The 25,534-nt window shown below is 43.4% G+C and overlaps 1 protein-coding gene and 1 pseudogene across 1 annotated transcript; both read right to left on the bottom strand.

The window, feature by feature from the left end:
* Positions 1-12,499: 12,499 nt before the first annotated feature.
* LOC133098360 (olfactory receptor 13C7-like) lies at positions 12,500-13,784 on the bottom strand (annotated as a pseudogene).
* Positions 13,785-23,085: 9,301 nt separating this feature from the next.
* On the bottom strand, positions 23,086-24,090 carry LOC133097302 (olfactory receptor 13C7-like). Its single transcript, XM_061199192.1, is given in 3 exon segments — positions 23,086-23,369; positions 23,372-24,057; positions 24,059-24,090. Coding segments are annotated over 3 exon segments (1,002 nt in total).
* Between the last annotated feature and the right edge of the window lie 1,444 nt (positions 24,091-25,534).

The following is a 25,534-nucleotide window of genomic DNA, read 5'->3' as shown; positions in this document are numbered from 1 at the left end:
CCATACTGAGGATGACTTCTCCAGTCTGCCTACCATAAATGACACAGACTTGACGTTGTCAGCATTGGAATCTGCCTATTTTAATACAGATTGATAGCAATATATGGGGAGCTTCCTATATGGGGAGGAACTTTATGAAGTCAACACAGGATTGATTGGAGTGATTGAACATACACTATGGGCTGACAACTGTGCAGCTTACTAACCAGTTAACTCAGTGATCAATAACCATATGAACTACACATACCAGATAGTAGGCTGTACAGCATTAACTTCTAACTTCATCTCCCTGGAATATTGGTGAACTTCTTAGCCAGAGGTAACTAAGAAATGTTTTTCCTTTGTCCTTTTATGCTATATTTTATTCTTGTGTAATATTCTGGCTTTCTGACCCCATCCTTGGGTTCCGTACAAGCAACTAGCTTATAGGGAGACCTATATGCCTTTGTGTAGAGGATTTCTAGTCTCATAGCTGCAATTGCTCAGACTCTAAATTCAGAATCCTCATTGATAATATTTCTCTAGCTCCTTCTTAATTGCAATGGGTGTGTGTGTAGGAGTGGGGGCATGGTGGAAGATGAGTGGTAAATATTAAGGAGCATCTACTCTGTGCCACATTCTTTGAAACACCCCAAGAAGAAGATACTGTCATTCAAGGTTTATAGATGAAGTAACCAAAGCTCGGAGGAGTGGAAGATTTTCTCTCTGGGGTTGAATGACAGATTGGGGTTGAATGATTTTCTCTCTGGGGTTGGATTGCAGGCTCCAATTCTGAGTTCTTTCCACCATCAAATGCCTTGATGTCTTGGTGCACAGATTTTTGAAAGCTCCTGTCTCTCCAATACCAGCTCTATATATTCTCTGATCCATCTCTTTGTTCAGCATGCCTTTGCTTCACTCATGGTGGAAGAGTTTATGTCAGATGTGTTGTCAGGCAGTTCAGCTCCCGCCCTGAATTGAATCCAGTGTTTCTCAACCTCAGCACTATTGGCATTTGGGGCTGGATAATTCTTTGTTGTGAGGGGCTGTCCTGTGCATTGTAGGATGTTTAGCAGCAGCATCCCTGGCCTCCACCCACCAGTTGCTAGTAGCACCTACTTCAGGAGTTGTAACAGCTAAAAATGTCTCCAGACATTGCTAAATGTTTCTGGGAGGAGAGGGGTGTGCAGAGTTGCACCCAGCAGAGAGCCATTGACCTAACCCAGGAGACGGCTCCCCATTATGCAGTCACGGGTTTCATTGTATTTCCTGTGCAAGCCTATTACCCGCCCCACCCCAGTCCCTCAGCACATGAGGATGTTTCTGTTTGCTCGAGGCAGGTCCACTCTGTGTGCCCCGCCATGAACTTCTGCCCCAACTTATCTCACATTCCTCCCAGTGGCTCTCCCAGCTCTTCCAGGAAATGAAAAGTAAACATTATGGTCAGTGTCACAAACAAAATTTGATAGTGACAAGGACATGCTGTGCTGGCAGAAGCCGAGGAAAGTGGCTTCTGTTAGAGAAGCCGTCGTGTCCGCTCCCAGCAGACTAATCTGTGCACACAGAAAGTCCTGCCCATGAACAATGCGGTGTGGGCGTGAGTGATACACAGGATTTGACCTCCATGAGAGCTGCATCCATGGAAATCTTAGTGCCTGTCACGTGGGAAATGCTGAATAAAAGTTGGTTCAATCGGGATGAACTGAACAGCTAGGAAGACCTTGCACACCGAGACTGGAGCTGTGGGACCCTCCCCTGCCTACGACATGGGTCTTCTCTGTGGCTTGAGCGAGTCCCTTCTCCTCCTGAGGTCTCAGTTTCCCCATGTGCATCCTGAGAAGGCTGAATCAGGTGCTTCCCTGGGCATCCCAGCTCTGTTGTGGACTATCCCGTGCTGAGAGCAGTCTTTGGTAAAGGTGGCTGCCCACTCCTTCAGGTGTGGTGTGTGTGCATGTGTGCGTATGCATGTGTGTGTGTGTGTGTGTGTGTGTGTGTGTAGGGGAGATAAAGTAGGGCTGTGTCAGGCTTTGGAGGGGACTCAGGATGGAAGAAAACAAAGAGCTCTAACTCATACAGCCCAGTGAGAGGAGGGAGAGGAGGCCAGCCGGGAGAGCAGGGAGAGGAACGGAAGCTTTCACCTTTGTGGGGCTGTACGTGCAGGTGTGGCTCCTTGGCTTGTCCCGAGGACCTGGCCTGGCTAGTGGTCCCACCTCTACCTGTCTCTGGAGCCAGCAGGTAGCTGAGGAGTGGAGGCAGCTCAGGGTAGTCAAAAAGCCCCTTACATGTTCATACAGCCTTTCTGAGGAGCTCTTTGCCTAGAAAAAGTAAAAACCTGAAAAACCTGCATACCCATCACCTTAGCAATTCCACCTCTGGGAAATAATTCTACAGAATCAATGAGAGTAGAGGGCCAATATCTCACAGTAAATGCTTTTACATAGCAATATTTGCAAGTAAAAATAGGAAACAAAATAACTGTCCACCAAGAAATGCCTAAGTAAATTATGCCACTTCATATAATGGAATATAAATTATATATATATATATTTAATATATAATTAAAGTTATATTTGTAATTTTTTACACCATAATATTATTCCACTATAATGGTAAATGAAAAGGGAGAATACAAAATTTTACACACTGTTATGATCTCAATTAGGTAAACGATATGTGTGGATTAAAGTTACTGGAAGGAAATTATAGCAAAATCAGTAGGGGAGGGATTCCTCTTTGTACCTCTTCAGTATTACCCCATTTTCTATTAATACAATGGGCACAAGTTACTTGGTATTCAGGGGGAAAAAATCTTAGTAATTATGAAAGGAAAGTGAGAAAAACAGAAAGAACTAGCCATAGACTGGAAACCAGATGGACCAGGCTCGGGTCTGCTGACCCTCTGACCCTGAGGAAGACCATTCTTCTGAGAAATCTCTGCAGGAGGGGGATGACAGGAATCCCATCCGCCTCCCTCCCTGGGTTCCTGTGAGGAGGGAGCAGCAAGGGCAGGGCAGGGGCTTGGAAAGTGGTGAGCCCTGGAGAGCGTGATGGACTGCCTAGCACTTCCTCTCAGCTGCTCCTCCCTGCTCCAGCATCAGCTTCGGGAAGGTTTCTCAGAGCAGAGGCAGGGGAGAGGAAAGTACATCTTTGGGAAATGCTCTGCAGAAGGCATGGCCAACTACCTCTGTCCCTGTCACAGCCCAGCTCTCCCCACCTGTGTCCTGCTTGTGGCCGCCTCTCTGAGTCTCCTGATCCCAGACACAACTCTCAACTCCTCACTGCATCCCAGGACCAGACCCTAGATGCCAGGGAAAGACCCAGACACTCCCCTGCCTGACTTCCTTTACCTCTGAGACCCTCTTTCTTCTTTTTCGCCCTGAATCCTTGTGGGAACTTTAGGCTCTGGTGGGTGTTTCTCTCACGTCCTTCCTCCCAGCTGCGTTGGCTGAGCCCTGGGTATCTCAGTTACAGACTCTTCCTGTACAGGACCTGTCATCCTTGTCTGAGGCTGAGGAATCCCAAGGGTCCATTTTCCCCAGCAGTGAAGGGAGTCCTGAAGCTGCAGCCGTGGACTCCTACAGGGACCCTGCTAGTCCCAGAAGCAATTTAAACTTTGGAATGTCGAGTGTGCACAGGGTGCTGGGGCTCAGCATACTTGGGGGCTCCAGCATACTTGGGGGCTCCACATCCCCGCCGTCCGTTGCAGTTAGAAGCAGTGACCGGGACATGGCCAACTGGAGATGGAGAGGTGGGCACAGCAGATGCCGCCTTCCTCCTGAGCCTTCCCCAGGGTCTCAGAGAAGCCAGTGCTCGCTTTAGGGGCCAAGCACCTTGTCCCCAAGGTGAAGGCCTAGACACCCAGAATGGGGAGGCCGACAGATATCTAACAGCAGCAGCTGCTGCAGAATTAACTACATTCATTGAGCTCCCCCATGTTCCCGTCACTGTGACAAACACTTTACACACATTATGTAAGTTCAGTAAAATCCAGCAATGCATATATGTTAAGTATCTACTTCCAGTCTTCCCTGGGAGGTTGTATTTATTATCCCCCTATTTTTTTATTTGAGGGAACAGACTTTAAAAAGTTAAGCGATTTACCAAAGACCACATCTTGTGAACAGCAGAGCTGGGATTTCAATCTCAATACATCTAATTCTCTTTGTCATTATTGATATCACCATCATCATCATCATCATCATTATCATCGTGATTATCATCACTGTTATTTAGTAGGTATTACTTGTACTTGGAACAAAATTTATAAGGTATAGAAGGTATAATAAAATTAAGCCTCTGTCTCCAGTCACCCAGTTCTTCTCCCTCGAGGCAAACAATATTAGCAATTTCTTGTATGCTTTTTCTCCAGTGGTGTTCTATGCATATTGTTAAGTAAGAAAGGCAAGATAGTAAGACATTGTGTATTTGTGCTAAATTTGTCTCCAAAATAAAGTTAGCGCAGATACACACTATCTTACTGTCTTGCTTTTCCTCACTTAGCAATATACCTTGGAGATATATACCTTGAAGAAAACATATGTAGTACTGCTTCATTCTTTTAAATGTCTGCATATATTCCATTGTAAATATAGATAATCATTTAATTAACCAGTCTGATATTGAAGGACATTTAGATTTTTCAGTCCTTTCCAATCTTATGCTATTACAATCAGTGCTACAACAAACATCCTTGCATATTTATAATTTAGCACATGTGGTGAAAATATATGTTTTATGTACATTTGTAATTTGTATGGATATTGCCAAATTTACAAGGTCTTATCAGTATATGAGAATGTCTGTTTTCCCATACTCTGTCAACATAATATGTTGGCCTTGAGACTTTTTGGTCTTTGCCAAACTGATAGTTGAGAAGTGACATCTTGTTGCAGTATTTAAAACTTTTGGTAATTAAAATAATTAAAAATGTGAAATATAGCACATATATGTAAATGCATATGAAAGTATATAAAACACATATTTTAAATTTAAAGAATAATAAAGCAATTGCCACCTAATTTAAGGAGTAGAACATTGCCACATTGCCAGCACCTTGAAATCTTCCTGGGTATTCCTTCCCACTCCCAGCCCTCTCTCTCTCTCTCCTCCCAGAAATAATCACACTCCTTACTTTTGTTATAATCATTTCCTTGCTTTTCTTGAATTTTATCACCTATGGATGCATCTTTAAACAATGTAGTTTAGGTTTTCCGCTTTCTGAACTCTAAAAATCAAATCACTTGTAGGTGTTCTTTTTGACTTGTTTCTTCATTCAATATTATGTTTGCGAGATTCATTCGTATTTATAAGTGTAGCTAAACTCATTAGTTTGTATTGCTATATTCCATTATATGACCGTAGCACAGCTTATTTATATGTTCTATTTTGATGGATAATTGGGTTGCTTCCCAACTGAATGCTGCTATAAATATTTTATACTTTTCTCCTGGTACACATATGTCTTCCCAATTGTCCTAGTTGTGTTTATAGCCCATCCTTTCTCCACCAGTCTGCAGTACCATCTCTGTCATATATCAAGTCTCCCAACATAAATGGATCTGCTTCTGGGATCTCTGTTCTTTTCCATTGGTTCGTCTATTCCTGTGTCAATGCTATACTGCCCTAATAAATATTGCTTTATTGTATGTTTTGATTTCTTGTAGGGTAAACCCCTTTATTCCCCCCCTCCAGTACTTCTAATACGTCATGCCTGTTCTTGGTCTTTTGTTCTTTCATATAAATTATTGAACCAGCTTCTTAAACTCTGGGGATTAAAAATTTGGGATTACACTGAATATATAGAGATCAATTTTGGGAGAATTAACATCTCTATAATACTGAATTTTCCTACCCATGAATGAGAAGTATTTCTCTCTTTAATATCATTCAAAACATTTTATAATTTATAATTGTATGCATAAAAGTCTTGGAGCTGTTTTACTAGATTTACCCCTGTATGGTGGTATTTATATCTTAATATATAAATATCTATATTTATATTTCTCGATATCTTTAAAAATATTTCATAATCTGCTGCTGGAATATAGAAATGCAATTTGGTTTTTTTTAACATTGATTTTTGTCTAGGAATCTTGCTAAACTCTCTTTTAAATACTTATATCTCTAAATTATTTTAGATTTCCTATATAGTAGGTAATAATAATATCTGTGAATGATGACAGTTTCTTTTTCTTCCTTCAAAAATGTTAGATTTGTAGTCTTTTTTTGTTGTCCTGCCTCACTGGCTGGGGCTTCCAGTTCAGTGCTGAAAGTTTTTATCATGAATGAGTGTTGTTTTTTCAAAAGCTTCTTCTGTTTCACTTGATATAATCATGTGATTTTTTTCCTATTTAGCCTGTCAATATGGTAGATGCATTGACTATCTTTGAATATTGAACCAGCCTTGTATTCCTGGGAGGAGGGGATTCTCCTTACTGCTGGGTGGGGAGTGGGAATTTCAGCTCCCTACTAGGGCTCTGCTGATTCCCTTCTGCCTGGCAGAGGCAGGAGTGCCTAGTAGTACTCCCACGACCTCCACTGACACTGTGGGAAGGGGTGGCCTCATTAGCACAAGCACAAGTCCTGACCCTCGTTTAGGCCCCCTCTGATACCACCCAAGTGGGAAGGAGAGGAGCTTCCCACGTGGTCTCCACTGACACTGTGGGTCGGGGTGGGGACTTGTTACTGCCCAGCAGATATAAACATCCCACCTCCCTATCCAGCCTCCTCTGATACCACATTGACAGGGTAGTGGTTGGGTTGCCTTGTCATAGCCTGGTAAGAATGGAAGTCTAGGCTGTCTGCTCAGCCTTTGCTGGTGGGGTGAGGGTGCTGTTTTGTTTTTTTTTTTCCTGAGCTGTCTGGCTGGAGTAGAGTGGTTATTGTCAAGACATTGAATTTTTAAAAATTAATTAATTAATTAATTTTTGGCTGTGTTAGGTCTTTGTTGCTGCGTGTGGGCTTTCTCTAGTTGTGGCAAGCGGCGAGTGGGGGCTACTCTTCGTAGCAGTGCACAGGCTCTAGGCGCAAGGGCTTCAGTAGTTGTGGTGCATGGGCTCAGTAGTTATGGTGCATGGGCTTAGTTGCTCTGAGGCATGTGGGATCTTCCCGGACCAGGGCTCGAACCCATGTCCCCTGCATTGGCAGGCGGATTCTTAACCACTGAGCCACCAGGAAAGTCCCAGGACATTGAGTTTTATCAAACACTTTCTACATCTATTGAGATGATCATTTGGTTTTTCTTCTTTAATTTATTAATGTGGTAAATTTTTAATGTTCACCCTATCCGTGCTTTTTTGGGATGAATGCAACTTGCTCACAGTGTATTATCTTCTAAGTGTATTACTATATTTGTTTTATTGATTTTTTGTAATTTAGCATTTTGGCATCAATGTTCAGGGAGAGTGCAGGCCTGAAAAGAGTTTATTCCTTCTGATTTATTTGAAAAAGAGCCTGGAATTTGATCAAGACTAGTTTGCAGTTTTTTGTATCTCAATTGGGAATTATCTACCATGTAATATAAATATAGGATTGCAGTTGGAGTATGCAGTGGTCAGCAAGAGAGGGTGACTATGTAAAGATGCTTTTACTTTGGGCTTTGTAATTGTCAGGACTTTGTAAGTTTCTAGATCGAAAACTTACTCCAACCAGCATAATCCCAATACAAACTTTAATGCTCATACAACTGAGAAGTTCAAGGGTGGATTCAGTCTCAGGCACAGCTGGAATTAGGGACTCACCAATGTCATTAGGACTCTCTGTCCCTTCATCTGGTTCTTATCTCTACTTGTCTTTTCCTGGCTTCATTTTAAGCAGACTTTCTCACGTGCTAGGGAAGAGAGCTGTCAGCAGCCTAATCCACATTTTTCTATTTGAGTCTCCAGATAAGAACTGAGCCCTGGCCAACACCTTAGACTGCAGCCTTGCAGAGGACTTGCTTGAATTCCTAACTCACAGAAATGGCAGGATTATAAATGTGTATTGTCTGAAGCCACTAAGTGGTGATCTGCTATGCAGCATAGAAAGCTAATACAGGACCCCTTTCTTCTTGCTCCAGTTGAAATATGCTGGGGAATGGTTCTGATTAGTTTGACCTAGGTCACATGCTTTCCCTTAGACTGATTGCTGTGGCCAAGCGTTGGTGTAGTACAATTGGCAGCCCCACTAGAATCACATGATAAGAGTGAGAGGGCAGTTTCCTCCCCAAACAATAGATGCACAGTGAAGATGTAAGTGACCTCTGTGATGGCATCCTTAGGAACTCCAACAATACTGTGACTTACATGTGCTTCTAGCAGAGGTCGTAAATTGCAACCCATAGCCAAAAATGGCTGAGGAACAAATTTTGTTTGGTCCTCATAATACTTATACTGTTGAAGAATTATGGGAAGCACTCAACTCTGCAAACACCAGAGGTAAATGTGGAGCCTGCAGCAGAGGGAGCAGCTCTTTGCATTCCCTCCCCGCCCCCTTCCTTCATTCCTGCCTGGCAGCAGCTGGCTGGACCTGAGGAGGGAGAGGCAGTTAGCTCCTGCTTTCCCACCTGGTCCTTCCACCAGGACCTGGTCCTGGTCCTTTCCCACCTGGTCGTGTCCACAGGGGACACGTTCCCTGTCCGGCATCTGAAATGCTCTGATTCCTTAAATGCTCTGATTCCTTAAATGCAGTTTGGGTGATTACATTCTAGACACGTTGTCTGTGATCATCTGTGATGTTTGATTAGGTCATATTTTGTGATAACCTTCATTAGATACTATACTCTCTTGAAGATTTTAGGGATCATCCTAAATTGAGAGAAATGGTCACCAGTAGTAATCAGGTAGAAATTAATTTGCACGTACGCAGAGCTCTGAAAGACTCCATTTATCAGTGGTCTGGTTTAAACTCTTTGGTTATCTTCAAAACCAAGGGCTGGAGTAAAGACTGGTTTTCTTTGCTTCTGAGAACCTTTGATGAGTGAGCCTTTGTGTTTGCCTCCAAGCCCGGGGCTTGGACCTTTTCCCAACAAATAGGATGGACCTGCTCTAGGGATGGGAAAATGGATGGAGCATGGGTCATCCCAACCTGTTAGAAAGGGGGAAAAAGGCTTTGAATGAGGGCACTTGGAGGATACTCTAGACTGCCCTGAAGTTTAGGGCTTTTCCTCCCTCCAAAATGAAAACATCTTTTTAAAATATCTTCTGTTAATGCATGACCATTGTAAATGTATGATGTACTCAAACTTCTTTATGTATTTTCCCTAGGTATTTTAAAGTTGTGACTGGTATGAATTATATACAACCCCCCTACTGTACTTTCTTACTAGTTGTAGTAGTTTTGCACTTGATTAAACTTTTTTCCTCAGTAAACAACATCTGTTTACTTACTGAATAGTTTTCTTCTTTTCTATATTTTGTTCCTTATTTATTTTTCTGATCTGGTTTAATTAGCTAGAATGATGCAGACATGGAGAGCAGAGGTCCTAATCCAGACATGCATTGTAGGCATGTCACTGGTATTCTGCCATCAAGTATGCTGTTTGCTGTTGTTCTGATACTTTCCATTCTTGTCAAGGATGGTTTCTTCTATTCAAGTCCACTACTTTAAAAAGTCAGAAATAGATGCTAGATTTTACCAAATGACTTCTCAACATTTGTGGATGGGATTACTTTTTCTTCTTTAATCTGTTAACAAAATGGTTGCAGTAATTGATCTCCTAATGTTCCTAATGTTAGAAACCTTGAAATTCCTAAAAAAAAAAAAACCCACTGGGTAATGTGTATTATTTGTTTACTGTACAATGATTTAAGTCTACTCAGGTTCAATAAATGAGTTTTTTCATTTGATGAACTTTCTTTGTTCTTTCATAATCCTCTGATTCTTTCAAAGAAAGAATTCTAATACTTGTCTACTGGTATTTACTCGTAAATTTTCAACAAGCATGTTAAGACTTTTGTTGCATTTCGGTATCAATGCAATGGATTGTATTTATAAGAACCCCTTCCCACCGTATCCTTTGTAAGATGAGGCCTTCAGTGGCCTTTGCTTCTCTTTCTCCATTTCCCAGCTTGATGAAGTCATCTAGAATTGTAACTGGAGCTCCATCATTGCTTTGTTGTCACTGTTTACCTCGACATGATTGCTAATAATTCCTTCATATATTCGTCTTTGCAAATTTGGTATAAGAATTGACTAGACTTCATTGGTCTTATGCATTTCATCATTCTCCACTGTCTCTTCTATGGCATATCCATCACATCCTTTCATTTATTTATTTTTAACAGTTTGTTGGGAGAATGTTCTAAATAAATTTTTTTTCAGGAAGGGATTGCAGGGGTATGTGCTTTCTGTGTTTACACATGACAGCAAGTGTCTTTTTAACCCTCATATCTGTGCAATGATGAGGGGTATGTAGAACTCGGGACTCACAGCCCATTTCCCTCAGAACTTAGTAAACCTTGTTCCACTGATGTCTACATTTAGGGCTGCAGAACAGCTGGCCAGTGGCAATCAGATTCTCATTCCTTCTTAGGAAATATGCTTTTCTTTTGTGTAAAAGTCTATAGAACTATTTTGGTATATATAGGAATCAAAACTTATCCTTGTATAGTTATCCTAGGTAGGTGTGTCTTTTGCTGCAATTCTTACCTGGTGATTGATGAACATTTTATGAATAAAATATCTAAAACTTCTATTCAGTGAAATGTGTTTTTTTCTCTTTAGTTATTATTTGTCTTTCGTCTGCTCTGTTTTCTCTTCATGATTTCCATGATGTATCCCCCTGGTCTATCTCCCATGCCTCTCATCTTTTCTCAAATAACTTAAATCACTTTGTTTTTCTCTCTGAAGTCTAGGAGAGGAATTTAAGTTATTATTATTATTTTTTTAAATCTGTATTTGAATCGCTACTCTTTTTTTTTTTAAATTAATTAATTAATTAATTTATTTATTTTTGGCTGTGTTGGGTCTTCGTTTCTGTGCGAGGGCTTTCTCCAGTTGCGGCGAGCGGGGGCCACTCTTCATCGCGGTGCGCGGGCCTCTCACTATCGCAGCCTCTCTTGTTGCGGAGCACAGGCTTCAGACGCGCAGGCTCAGTAGTTGTGGCTCACAGGCTCTGTTGCTCCGCGGCATGTGGGATCCTCCCAGACCAGGGCTCGAGCCCATGTCCCCTGCATTGGCAGGCAGATTCTCAACCACTGCGCCACCAGGGAAGCCCTAAGTTATTTTTAATTTTAAAGTTCATTTTAAAAAATTGTGCTATCTACTTTTAAATACTTTCTACTGAATTTTATTTGATCCAGTAAGTGGAATCTTTCCCCTAAGAAAAAGTTCTTATTTCCCAGTTATCTTTTGTCCTAGCTTTTTTTATAGACTTCTCTTGTTTTATTGATTCACTACCCTCTTGAATTCTGCTGAGAAAACCACTGAGAATTTTCTTTAATGCTTTCACCATCTTCCTGCAATAACTCTTTTTCAGCAAAGGCTGATTGTTTCGATTGTTAGTTTCCTCTCTATTGGATTAAAAATTGATATCAACTGTCAGAGGTTTTCTATACTGCTCATTCTTTAACTAGACTTCTAGATTAATTACTCTAGGGAGCTGCCTTGGAATTCCTCACCAGTCATGTAGGTGATTCTTAGATGTCTCCTTCTCCCTCTGAGCATCACCTCCTCTCCCTCTGACTACCGTGTGGCTTTGGGGTTTCTTAGGTAGGGAAGCAAGTGATGGTCACCCCTTGGCTGCACACTTGGTCAAGCCAGGTCAGGTGGTTAATAGAATTCATTTGATTCTCCTCCATACCTCTCAGTTTCGACATTACTCTGATGACCCTTGGAGGACAAGGATATCTAGGGAAAGAATACAGGGATGAATAACATTTTCAAAAAAGGGAAAAGAAAATAGGCCTGAACCTTTGACCTTTGCATCAGTTTCGCCACACCTTACTCTCCTCTCTGCTCCAAAGATGTAAATGATTTTCTGGTGGGGGACTTGGTTAAGGACAAGAGAAAGAGGTTAATTTTGAAGACACAGGAAGAGAATGATTCAAGAAACAGTTTTAAGAATTTAAATGACAATAAGGAGAAAGAGGCAGTGAGGATAAGGATAAAAATATTAGTTATTTAATAATGGAGTAGGAAGAGTTGATAGGTGACATAAAAATAAGAACCCTTTCAAATATGTTCAAAGGGCGAGCCAAGGAGTAATTGAATTATGGTCCTACAGACCAGAGCTTTTCATGAGTTAAACAATATATCTTAAAGAGTTACTTTTCCTTGACATCAATTTGTTTAGTATGCATCACAGATATAGAGAACTGTAAGGCTTGATCAACAGGAATATACTTTTGTAGAATCGCCTATAGAATGAGGGGAAAATTCACATTAAATGCTTTCTGTTCACACAAAGCTCTTGGGTGTAATGAGATTCTGTGTAATTAGATTTACCTACGTAAACTTGCATGAAGTTAGCCCTTCGTCTTATCCTCCGAGACCCTCAGGTGAGAGAAACCAGGGAACAAGAACCATCAGGACCCCTCCAGCATCACTGGGTGAAGCGTTTCCGAGTTACCAGGTTCCTCACAGCGGCCTTCGCCTCCTTATTCCTCAGGCTGTAGATGATGGGGTTGAGCATGGGGGTCACCACTCCATAGAAGAGGGAGGTGAGCTTGTCTGCAAGGTCCTGTTTGTCTGCCCCCAGGGGGTCCTTGGATTTAGGCTTCCCATACATGAAGAGGATGGTCCTATAGAAGATAAGCACAACTGTGAGGTGGGCAGAGCAGGTGGAGAAGGCCTTTTTCCTCCCCTCTGCTGAGGGGATCCTCAGGATGGTAGCAATTATGAACATATAGGAGAAAAAGATGAACAGAACTGGGACCCCCAGGAAGATCACATTGGCCACCGCCATACTGATTATATATATATATATATTTTTTTAAAACTTATTTATTTATTTATTTATTTTTGGCTGTGTTGGGTCTTCGTTTCTGTGCGAGGGCTTTCTCTAGTTGCGGCGAGTGGGGGCCACTCCTCATCGCAATGCGCGGGCCTCTCACTATCGCGGCCTCTCTTGTTGCGGAGCACAGGCTCCAGACGCGCAGGCTCAGTAGTTGTGGCCCACGGGCCCAGCTGCTCCGCGGCATGTGGGATCCTCCCAGACCAGGGCTCGAACCCGTGTCACCTGCATTGGCAGATGGATTCTCAACCACTGCACCACCAGGGAAGCCCCATACTGATTATATTGATGGAGATGTCAGCACAGGCCAGCTTCAGGATAGCCAGGATCTCACAGGTGAAGTGGTTGATGACATTGTCCCCACAGAAGGGTAGTTGCATTGCTAGGGATGTCTGCATCATGACAGTGGTGCTTCCAGCTGCCCAGGAGCTGGCAGCCATGGGCCCATAGGCAGCCTTGCTCATAACCTCAGGGTACCTCAGGGGGTTTCATGTGGCCATATAGCGATCAAACGCCATCATGCCCAGAAGCACACACTCCATGGCCCCCATGGCAAAGGAGAGGAACATCTGCACAGCACAGGCTGAGAAGGGGATGGTTTTCCTGGGGGTCAGGAAGCTGTCAAGAATGAGGGGGACTGAGGAGGTTGTGTAGCAGATGTCCAGGAAGGAGAGGTTCCTCAGGAAGAAGTACATGGGCTTGTGTAGGCGGGAGTCAAGGATGGTCACCAGGATGAGGACCCCATTGCCCAGCAGGATCACCAGGTACATGGGCAGGATGAGCACAAAGAATGTTTTCTCCAGCCTTGGGTGGGCTGAGAGGCCCAGGAATATGAACCCCACCGGGAGGGGGAGGTCCAGTTAGACCTGTCCATGATGCCTCTGCTCTGTCACCTGCAGGAACTCAAAAAGCCAACTTCATGATTCTCTGATGCCTAAAGTAGCCAGAAAATCAGTGAGGAAACTTGTCCTTCTGAGCAGCTAGACAACAGCTCTAGCAATCTGGGGGGTTCTTTGTGTTGTTCTAAGTAAAAGAGAGAGAAATTGATCAAAATCTACTTTGTGATATTTGGCTGCCCATAGAGGTGTTTGACATGTCACCAGATTGGATTGAATTTTTCTAATCATAATCAAGATTGATATCACACATTTACTTCAAGTTATACCATGTGTGGCCAATTCATTTTAATCAATTTTGTGAGAAGTATTAACATTCCCTTTGTGTGATTTCCCCCGCTTTGGGGTATGGGACTGGTAGAAATAACTGATCTTCTTCATCCTCAATTCCTGACCATTCCTCTCCAAGCACTTTTCGATATTACCTTCCTCATCTTTCATAGTTCTCTCTCTTACAATCCCCAGGCCCCTGGGATATTCATTCCTTTATTCCTTCACTCACCTGCCAAACTCTGGAAGAATTTTCCCAAAGAGCTGGCCTTTGCCAACTACTCAATGCCTGGGAATCATTAAGTCCCTTTTCCTTTTTGGACATCTGGCTCCCTAATACTCACTCTGGAATGGATTATTTTTAAAGGTTTTCCACCCCAGGAACTAAGTGATCTCACAAATTTCTTGTTCTTGGACTTTCTGTCACACCACTAAGATGTCCTTTTCCTTCAAGTTCCCCACATGCCACTTAATCACAAGGAATGAAGCCAGGAATGGGGCTGGGCCCTCAAAAGTTTATATATATATATACACACATATATATATATATATATATTTTTTTTTTAAAGTGTTCTCTTACCTTTTTTGTAAATAGATCGATAAAGAAAATCACTTTTCTTCGGTCTGGGAATAGTCCAGAGGCCTAAAATAGCCAGTCTGGTCTGAAAGTAGCAGCCAGAGGAGTTAGCGCCTGAAATCGATGAAAGCTAAGTTTTCTTGTCTTTGTTCTGTGTTTCAGAAAAATCCACAAAGGACCATGCATTGCATATATGAAGCCATTTAAATCCCACCCTGCTATTGGGATTACTCTAGTCCCTGAAGTGATTTAAAGTTTAGAAATTGAAGTGACAAAATTTAGAAACTTTATACATCTGAGATTATGTCCCCAAGATCCAATTATTCTGAAGTCCCTCCAGAAATACTTTCTTCCCCCTCCCTCCCTTTGTATCCATCCTGCTTAGCTACTGGAAGGCATTAGAGAAGGGTCATTCTGGTCCTGCCAGAATTAACAGGAACCCCCAATCAATTAGAACTCTCAGCAGAGCCCACAATAGATCTGGGAGAATGTGAAACCCACTGCACAGGACAAATCCTTGTAGCACCCCTGGCATTTCAAATTCAGGATCTCAGGACTGGAAAGAAGCAAGTGACCTAGAAGTTTCCCTCTTGTCTGTGTCCCACTAAATAGACTGAGTGCCTACCATAAGCCAGGCTTTCACAGGGTATTGGGAGAGTCATAAATGAATCTGGTCCTGGCTCCTGCCATGAGAGTTTCACAGGTACTGCAGCTGTGGGCTGCTGTAAAAGGTCAGTTGTAAAAAAGGTCAGGTGATCGCAGAAGTGATGTCCTTTTGCTTGAAGTCTTTCTTAAGTGCATGTGTTTTATCCTCTCCAGAGAATAAACTTTTTGTTGGGGTAGGTAAGGGACAGTCGACCAATGTCATGGAATGAGGGAGGGGGTATAGGAACTCTGTTTCTTATATGTTTTTTTGCCTAATCCTCCTTATTTTAGCAGCACCCCCCTTCATCCCTGGTCCCAGAGGGACCTGGTACAGCGAGTCCTCTGTGCTGTAGGTCTAGTTGTGTCTCAGCTCTCCTAGTTTCTGGCTTAGGATTTGACTCTATCAGATCTGCTGTGGAAACGGCCACTAGTCCATTCACTTTCCAGCCTTCAAAATGTTATCACTGTGATGTCTCCCTTCTCCTTAACCTTGTTGATTTTGTCATTAAGAACAAAAATTAAACAAAACAAAATCATATTACTGTAGTTTTTGTGGGTTTCAGGAAGGAGCAAAATCAGATGCATGTGTTCAGTCCTCCTTTATGCCTCAGTCCTGATTCCATACAGTTTCTAACACCCTCTATTATTTTCTTATTTATATTAGTCATTGTTTCTTGTCTGTTTCTCTCCTGATAGAATGTAAATAAGTTTCACAGAGACAGAGGTTTTGTTTTTTTTTTTCCTGCATTGTTTGCAGATGTATCCTATGTATAAAAACTGTACCTGGCTCACAGTAGGCACTCAATGAATAGTTGCTGAATGAATTAATAAATAAATTTGTGACCTACCCTTGTTTTCTTCTTTGCCCCATGTTAGCTCTTCTTTTTTATATTTTATTTTATCTCTATCCCATCTTTTTAATTTCTATTTTTTTAATAAATTTATTTTTATTTATTTATTATTTTTGGCTGTGTTGGGTCTTCATTGCTGCACGCAGGCTTTCTCTAGTTGCGGCAAGCGGGGCTACTCTTTGTTGTGGTGCGTGGGCTTCTCTTGTTGCGGAGCACGGGCTCTAGAGCGCGGGCTTCAGTAGATGCGGTGCGTGGGCTCAGTAGTTGTGGCTCGTGAGCTCTAGTGCAGAGGCTCAGTAGTTGTGGCACACGGGCTTAGTTGCTCCACGGCACGTGAGATCTTCCCGGAGCAGGGTTTGAACCCGTGTCCCCTGCGTTGGCAGGCAGATTCTTAACCACTGCGCCACCAGGGAAGCCCTTTAATTTCTATTTTTATAAGCATTTTATAATGTACATAACATATTTGTACATAACATCTATACATTTATAAATGAATAAACAAACATACAGTGTAAATTGTAAGAAAACATGACTTTAAAACCTAGGAGACCATTGACCCTAGGTACCTAGCTTCCGGCTGCGGCTACATCCTTTTAAATAGTCAGCAAACCTCTGTTAAACACTGGAAACCTCTATCTTGAACAGAGCAGCACTGCAGAATTCAGGGCTTTTGGCCTCATTCAGAGGAGATCTGCCAGCTTCCTTCTTGTCTGCACCAAATGCCTTTTTTTGCCAGACGCCACCCGTGGTGAACAGGGACAGGTGACTGCCCTCACCAAGATTCTGGAAAGTCACCCCTGAGCTGTAAGATGCCTTAAGGGTCTGGTTTGGAGTCTTTCTTTCCCCCTTTGGGTTTCTCCCTGAACGCTTCCCCAGCCTGTCGCCCCCCACCCCCGGGTACTCTACTCATGAGTTCGGGTCTCCTGTGGAAAGCTCAGGGGTAAATGGAAGAGAAGGGCCCACATCGTTGCCTCAGCTGTTATAACTGGCCCCAGTTACTGCCAGGAACATGGGAATCAGGATACATATCACAGGGACAACTTGACTCACTTCTGCTCTTTACAAGAGCTGTGCCCGTGTTAGCTCTTGACATAACTTTAAGGCCTCTCCCTACTTTTCTATGAGGAGAAAGTACTATGAGGAGATAGTACTTGGGGAAAGAAATCAATGAGGTTAAGTAAAAATTCTGTGGATCTTAATTTGAATTGTACATATGTATTTTCTTTGCATGGAAAAGGCCTAGAAACTATGACAAACTCAATAGCACCCATAGCACCCAGATTGTGGTTTTTAAATACCAAAAGGAAACAAAAGCTCCTTAGAGAAAATGGTTGTTTCCAGGTCTGGAGAGGAACTGTACATGTTGAGCCTGGAACATCTAGATAGAACCAGAAAGCAAAGAAGCCATCAAAGATACTAGGATCCTGTCAAAAGGTCTCAGGAGCCGTGAGCTCATCACTACACTGAAACAGAAACCTCTCAAGTATCTAGATGTAATCACCAATTTATAGGAAACACAGGGACAGATACAACAGGACTGTAATCAGCAAAATGCAGACTATGGTAATATGGTACTGTGATTTATAAGAAATACATATTTGTTCATTCAGATGACCAAAATATTTTTATCATGTATATTTGGTCTTCGTCCACAGTTCCTGGCTCACAGCTGCCAAACCTGTCACAGCTCTTAAAATCCTTGGAATTTCCTGAGTGATAAGAGCAGTGGGAGCAACTTTCGTCGTAGTATTTGGTCTTTTATCCCCAGTTCCTGAAAAACACTTTAGAGCCATAAGGTGAAGTGGGTATCTTGTTATTCATAACAAGCCCATTTCAGCCACAACCAGGTTTATGTTAGCTAGGTGACTTTTAGAAAGCACCTAAGATGGGAGTCAGTTGCCAGGGGAACCAACCCTGAATAGAGAGTTGGAACTTTCAGTCTCACCCCCTGATTTCCAGGAAGGGGAGAAGGGCCGGAGGTCAAATTAATCACTGGTGGCCAGTGATTTAATCAATTATGCCTTTGTAATGCTGTCTCCATAAAAACCCTGAAGGACATGGTTTGGAGAGCTTCTGGGTTGGTGAACATGTGGAGACATGGAGGAGTGGTGTGTTCTGGGAGGGCATGGAAGCTCCGTGTCCTTTACCCATCCCTTGCTCTGTGCACTCTCCATCTGGCTGTCCCTGAGTTATATCCTCTTATAATAAACCAGTGATTTAGTAAGTAAAAGGTTTCTCTGAGGTCTGTGAACCTGTCTAGTAAATTAATCAAACCCAGGTTGGGGGTCGTTGGAATCTCTAATCCACAGCTGGTCAGTCAGAAGCACAAGTGACAACCTGGACTTGTAACTAATGTCTGAGTAGGGGAGGGGTGAGGGGAGAGAGCAGTCTTGCGGGACGGAGCCCTTAACCTGTGGAATCTGATGCTATCTCCTGGTAGATAGTGTCAGAAATGTGTTAAATTGTAGGACACTCAGCTGGTGTCTGGGCATTGCTTGGTGGGAGGTGGGGAATCCCCACTCTACACCCACACATTGAAATTGGTACCAGAACTCTTAGGTAAACTCTACAGTTTCCCTAGTGGGAAACTATTCCTTCCCCAAAAATGTAAATTAAAAAGGAGGGGGAAAAAAGAAGACTAATTGTAATATATAGTCTTATTTATATTCTAGTTCAAATAAACAAACTGAGATCAAGCATATATAAGACATTTGGGGAAATATAAATGCTGAATAATTGATGATATTGATGAATTACTTTTGAGTTTTCGGTATAATAATAGTGTTGTCGAATCTAAGTTCGTGTGCCTGGCACACAGTGAGGCCAAACAAACTGAACCGTCGGAGTTTGGAGCAGAGAAAGGTATATTAGTTGAGGCGGTGCCAACCTGGAAGATGGGAGACCTAGATTCGTCTCAACTCCATCTTGCTGGCTGGCCAGGGTGCAAGGTTGCAGACTTCCTGGCACCTTCTCGTCACTCAGTGTGTCACTGGTGATTGTGATTGATCTATGTGTTCCTGCAAAGCAAACTAGTAAATCATGGTCTTGTGATCACTTCTTTCTAGGAGAGAGCAAAAACAATGGTTGAGGCATTTTATTATTTACTTAGAGCCTTCATGATGGTTCAGAAGTTTCAGTTCTTGATTGACCCTCCTGGTGTCATCAATATTAAGTCCGCTTGGGGCCAGCTGGTTGCAGCCACAGGACATTATCTCAACAGTTTGGGGTCATAAATCAAGGCATAAGGTTAAGCTAACAATCATGGAAAAGATTATGTTGGGCTTGCTTTTCCTTGTTTCTGCCTTCCCTCACGTCCCTAGTTAGTAACTGTTTGAATCTGCTCTTTGGAACTCAGGGAAGGTCTATGAGGCTAAGGCCTTTTAAAATTTATTTTTTTAATTTATTATTTGGCTGCGTTGGGTCTTCGTTGCTGCCCGCGGGCTTTCTCTAGTTGCGATGAGCGGGGGCTGCTCTTTGTTGTGCGTGGGCTTATTGCGGTGGCTTCTCTTGTTGCGGAGCATGGGCTCTAGGCGCGTGGGCTTCAGTAGTTGTGGCACGCGGGCTCAGTAGCTGTGGCTCGCGGGCTCTAGAGCGCAGGCTCAGTAGTTGTGGTGCACAGACTTAGTCGCTCTGTGGCGTGTGGGGTCTTCCCGGACCAGGGATCAAACCCGTGTCCCCTGCATTGGCAGGTGGATTCTTAACCACTGTACCACTAAGGAAGTCCCTAAAGCCTTTTTATACAAACAGGAAACTGGGGACACGGAAAAACTTTTTTGTACCCAGGAGGGCCTCGCAGGGTCCTGCTTGGTTTCAGTAGTAATTTATTTATATTTTACAAGAGTACTAACTTTTACAGATAAATACTGAAATATTAAAGGATGAAATGCTATGATCAGCTAGAATTTGTTTCAAAATAATCCAGGAGAGGGAGAAATAATCCATGGGGGTATGGATGAACAAGATTGACCACGAACAGATCATTGTTAGTTAGCCATTTTATTATTCTCTTTATTTTTCTATAGGTTTAGATTTTCCCACAAAATGAAAGAAAAAAAGGCTTCTCCAAGTCTTAGCGTATGTATTGCAGCCTCTATTTCTGTTTTCATGGTTCTGTTTGTGTCTTTGATTTGTCATCTCTCTCTGCAGATCAGCTTTCTCTTTCTTGCAAGGGACATGTCCACATCAGACCTGGATTTATGTGGTCAAGAGCCCTATGCCAACTAACAGTGGTCTCTATAAATTCCAAATTCCTTGGAGAAAAAATATGATTAGCCCAGTTTTGGTCAAGAGTCCAGTCATCTGTGGCCAGAGGGGCATGACTGTCCTCTCATCAGGTGCTAAAGGAGGAGACATTTCACTGCCGACAGGGCTTTCTAGCTAGGATGCCGCAGGCTCCAGATATGCCAAGCTCAGAGTCCCCAGGGGGTCACTAAGCAGAACATGTAGTGACCTAAGTCACCAGGTGAATTGCCTTCAGCCATGAGTAGACTCATCCACTTAACCCAGGATGCATACAAATCCCATTATTTTCGTGTTTCACAGCAAGAAAAAGATAGCAAAACACTGAACTAGAGAGGTAGGCAGGGTGTGGTGGCAGGAAGATGTCAGAGAAGTTATATACAGTATAAAACAAACTTCAAAGTTATAACCATGATAAAGAGAGGAGCTGGAATCTAACCAAGGTCTGGTTCCAGAGCTTCTGATGCTAACACAACTATTCTACATGATTTTTGCTAAGTATCACCAATGTCCAAGATTCTGAAAAGAGAGCACGTGTTACTTGAGCATTGGACTTTGCATGGTGTCACAGTTTGGTTTTGCCAGGAAGCAAACTCTGAGACAGAGATTGGAGTGCAAGAGGCTTATTAGGGAGTACTCTTAGGATCAGTACTGGTGGAAGGGAGGATGAGGACGGAGGATTGGGCAGAGGGGGAAGTTGGGCTGTGATGCAGTCTCAACAAAGGCCTCAGTCAACCGCATGGGGGACTCTGGTACTGGGATGGCCCTTCAGAGTTGTCCCTAGTGGGGGCAAGGCATTTATATCCCTTCACCAATCAGTCATTGGATATGGGCTGCCCTGGGGAAAGGAGCATGACCTTGGGTGAGTCAGCTCTCTTCAGCTAAGAGCCCTCTTATCTAATTCCCAAAGATGACTGACAGCTGAAGCCTGTCTGCCAGCCGCTCTTTCAGCAACTGGGGAACACCTCCTTTGGTCCTTTAGTAAGAGTTGGGTAGAAACTAGGCACAGTTCTCTAAGCCAAAACTAGTGAAATAAAGTATGTTGAAAAGGAACTTTGCTCTACAAGTACATTTCATTTTTAAGTCAACTCTTCTTGATTTATAAAGGTCAGAATTAATCCCGAGTTGATGTCCTCCTCCCTGGAGTGAGCTGAGAAGGGCGTACGTGGGCTCTGTGCTCAATAGGGAAAGGCAAATCCACCCACAGGGTGGGACAGATAATACTGGGGATGAAAGGGTGGGACAGGAACATGTCCTGCTCTTGCACAGCCCCAGAGACTGTTGAAGAAGCCACGCGGGCAGTGACCGTGCCTGAGTTTCTGCCAAGAATGGGCAGGAGAGCGCTGTGGGGACCAAGAGAGTGGCTGGACATGTCTCAGGCAGGAGGAACCCAGGGCACCTAAGCAAGGCAGGCTGAGAGCATTTGTTTTCACTAGAAAGTTTTGATTCTCAGGGAAAACGGGATATCCGATTGCCTTGAGAAAAAAGAGGCAGTTTCTCTCCCTTACGATATCTTTGCCCCCTTTTGTGTCACTGCTGACTGAGATCCTCACACATTTTACCTCTGGACCTCTTGTCAGGTACACGTGAACTGGCTCTGCCTTTCAGTTTTATCACCCCAGTTCTCCTCAGCACAGCCACCTTGCTCCATCTTCTGCGGTCACGTTTCACCGTCCTGACTCCAGCTGCCCTCAGATCACTGTGGTGCCCCTGCCCTGCTCTCCCCATAGATCCATCCTTTAACTCTCCAAACTACAGGACCAGACTGTGTACTTAAGACTTACCGAGGGGGCTTCCCTGGTGGCACAGTGGTTAAGAATCTGCCTGCCAATGCAGGGGACACAGGTTTGAGCCCTGGTCCGGGAAGATCCCACATGCCGTGGAGCAACTAAGCCCGTGCGCCACAACTACTGAGCCTGCGCTCTAGAGCCCGTGCTCTGCAACAGGAGAAGCCACCGCAATGAGAAGCCCGTGCACCGCAACGAAGAGTAGCCCCCACTTGCCGCAACTAGAGAAAACCCGCGCACAGCAACGAAGACCCAACGCAGCCAATAAATTAATTAATTAATTTAAAAAAAAAGAAAAAAAGACTTACCAAGGGCAGGAAAAGAAAGCTTAAAACCACATTCCAGGCTAAGACCTTCCACACACGTGTTACAGGATCCACCTTACTTGCCCTCAGAGGAAATGCCCTACCTAGAATCTAGACGATCCCAACTCCTCTGAGTCTCAGGGAAAGGAAAAAGACTGACTTCATTCTTATCTCCAGCCTCAGCCTTGCTTCCAAGAAAAATAAAAAGACATGCCATTTCATCTACAAGGAAGACTATCTTTTATACTGCTATGTCATGAAGTTTTGCCCCGCACTGTCTCCACAGTGCCTTCTTTGAGAGCAGGATTTTGAATCTTTCTGCAACACCAAGGCAAACTAAGCTGTTTTTCTCAAAGTGAAGGAGCAACCTGCTCACAAAGGTGAATTCAGACTTGTCCAATAGAGAAGCGGGAAAATCACTAACTGTTCTCTCAGCAGCATTCCACTTCCATCCCCTCACGTCACACTCCCATCAGGTTTTAGGTTTCATTGTTTTTAAAAATTAAGTCCAATAACAGCTAAAATTTTCCATTATATGTGTAATTCAGTTTTCTGGTAATCAGTCTTTACATGTATCTTCTTTGGGAGGCACATTCTTCTGAGATTCATGGGTGAAAGCAGCCAAGAGGCACAGAACTCCAGGGGCATCTGTCCTCCAAACACCACCGGGTGAAGTGTTTCCGACTTACCAGGTTCCTCATGGTGGCCTTCACATCCTTGTTCCTCAGGCTGTAGATGATGGGGTTGAACATGGGGGTCACCACCCCATAGAAGAGGGAGATGAGCTTGTCTGCAAGGTCCTGTTTGTCTGCCCCCAGGGGGTCCTTGGATTTGGGCTTCCCATACATGAAGAGGATGGTCCCATAGAAGATGACCACAACTGTGAGGTTGTGGAGAAGGCCTTTTTCCTCCCCTCAGCTGAGGGGATCCTCAGGATGGTGGTGAGGATGAAGATGTAGGAGACAAAGATGAGCAGAACTGGGACCCCCAGGAAGATCACATTGGTCACCCCCATACTGATCACATTGTTGGAGATGCCAGCACAGGCCAACTTCAGGATAGCCAGGATCTCACAGGTGAAGTGGTTGATGACATTGTCCCCACAGAAGGGCAGCCTCATCGCAAGGGATGTTTGAACCATGGAGGCAGCACTTCCAGCTGCCCAGGAGCTGGCAGCCATGGGCACATAGACAGCCTTGCTCATGACCATGGGGTACCTCAGGGGGTTGCAGATGGCCATATAGCGATCAAACGCCATCATGCCCAGAAGCACACACTCCGTGGCCCCCATAGCAAAGGAGAGGAACATCTGCACAGCACAGGCTGAGAAGGGAATGGTTTTCCTGGGGGTCAGGAAGCTGTCAAGAATGAGGTGGACTGAGGAGGTTGTGTAGCAGATGTCCAGTAAGGAGAGGTTCCCCAGGAAAAAGTACATGGGCTTGTGTAGGCGGGAGTCAAGGATGGTCACCAGGATGAGGACCCCATTGCCCAGCAGGATCACCAGGTACATGAGCAGGATGAGCACAAAGAACGTTTTCTCCAGCCTTGGGTGGGCTGAGAGGCCCAGGAGAATGAACTGTCACAGAGGCTGTCTGGTTGGCACTTTCCATGGTCTGTCTAGTCTTTCAACTGAATAAAATACTCATTGATCCAAACTCAACATCCTTTGTCTCATGTAGGTCCAGGGCATCTGGTCTGGAGTTCCAGTCTGGCTGAGTGATTGAAAAACCATTGTGAAAGTCCACAGTCTCTATTTGTTTCCAAGAAAAAGGAGAAATAAAATTAGAAATTACCTTGGGGTCATAGAATATCAAATTTACAATGTTTAAAGTGATGATTCTGATTATTTAATGCATTCGATCAGAGACAAGATACATAACATATTCATTTTAGTGGTTCTGTGTCCTATATGGCAGTTCATCTCATTAAACTTGGCCAGAAAAGTGACTTTAAGTTTGCTCTATGTTCTCCCACTTTGTGCTAGGTACTAGGGAAATCATTAGTTGTGAATACTCACTCTGTTTCTCCAGATCATTTTCACAGAAAACATACTCCTGTTGTTCCCAAGATCTCTTTTCTCATGAACAATGCTAGCTCCAGGGCTTTCCATTCATCTGTCTGTCCAGCCACCTGTCTTGTCCGTTTGTCCATCCCTCCATCCCTCCATCCCTCCATCCCTCCATCCCTCCATCCCTCCATCCCTCCATCCCTCCCTCCCTCCATCCATCCATCCATCCATCCATCCATCCATCTATCCATCCCTCCATCAATCTATTTGTCTGTGTCTGAATATCCATCCATCCATCCATCAAAACACTTGTTGATCACCCAGTATATGGGTGTGAGAATTCCTGTGAGGAACAGGGGTGACCCGTGGCCCAGGCTTAAATGGGCACACAACCTGTCAGGGAGGGGAAGCAGAAGGATTCAGGAGAGGCCAGAACATCCAAAAGGACATGCAGTGTGTTGATAGAACAGGGGTCATGAAATGCTTCTTAAGTGATGTAGAATCTAGCTGGGCTTTTAAGGACAAAAGGACACTGGACATGGAGAGTTACCTTGGGGAGGTCTCCAAGGTAATTTTGTGATCTGGAAATGCTGATATGTTCCTAATAGTTTGAATCTGATGTTTTATGAAGATAGACAGAGGACTGTCTCCAAAAATCCACAGTGGGTCACAGCTTCTGGAAATCTAGTTCTCTTAGATAACTAAAAGCAGTGCTTTTTTCTTTTTTTTTCAGTCTTGAATATATTTGACATAAAACATGTAAATTTAAGGTGTACAATGTGTTACTTTGATACATTTACATATTGTAATATGATTGCTGTTGTGATATTTATTATATTACATAATTATGGTACAATATTGCTGTCTATATTCATTGAACTGTGCATTAGATCACTGGGTTATTTACTACTTGTCGCAAGTTTGTACCCTTAAACAACGTCTATTTTTTGTTATGTTATTTTGTTTTTTTGTTATCATTCCCTCCTGGTGAATGTCCACACAGGAATCAGTGGACATTAATAGTCCTTGAACCTTTTGGCTAAGCT

The sequence above is a fragment of the Eubalaena glacialis genome, chromosome 9 (genome assembly GCF_028564815.1).
Source record: "Eubalaena glacialis isolate mEubGla1 chromosome 9, mEubGla1.1.hap2.+ XY, whole genome shotgun sequence".
NCBI lineage: Eukaryota > Metazoa > Chordata > Mammalia > Artiodactyla > Balaenidae > Eubalaena > Eubalaena glacialis.
This window is presented reverse-complemented; position numbering and strand designations above follow the sequence as displayed.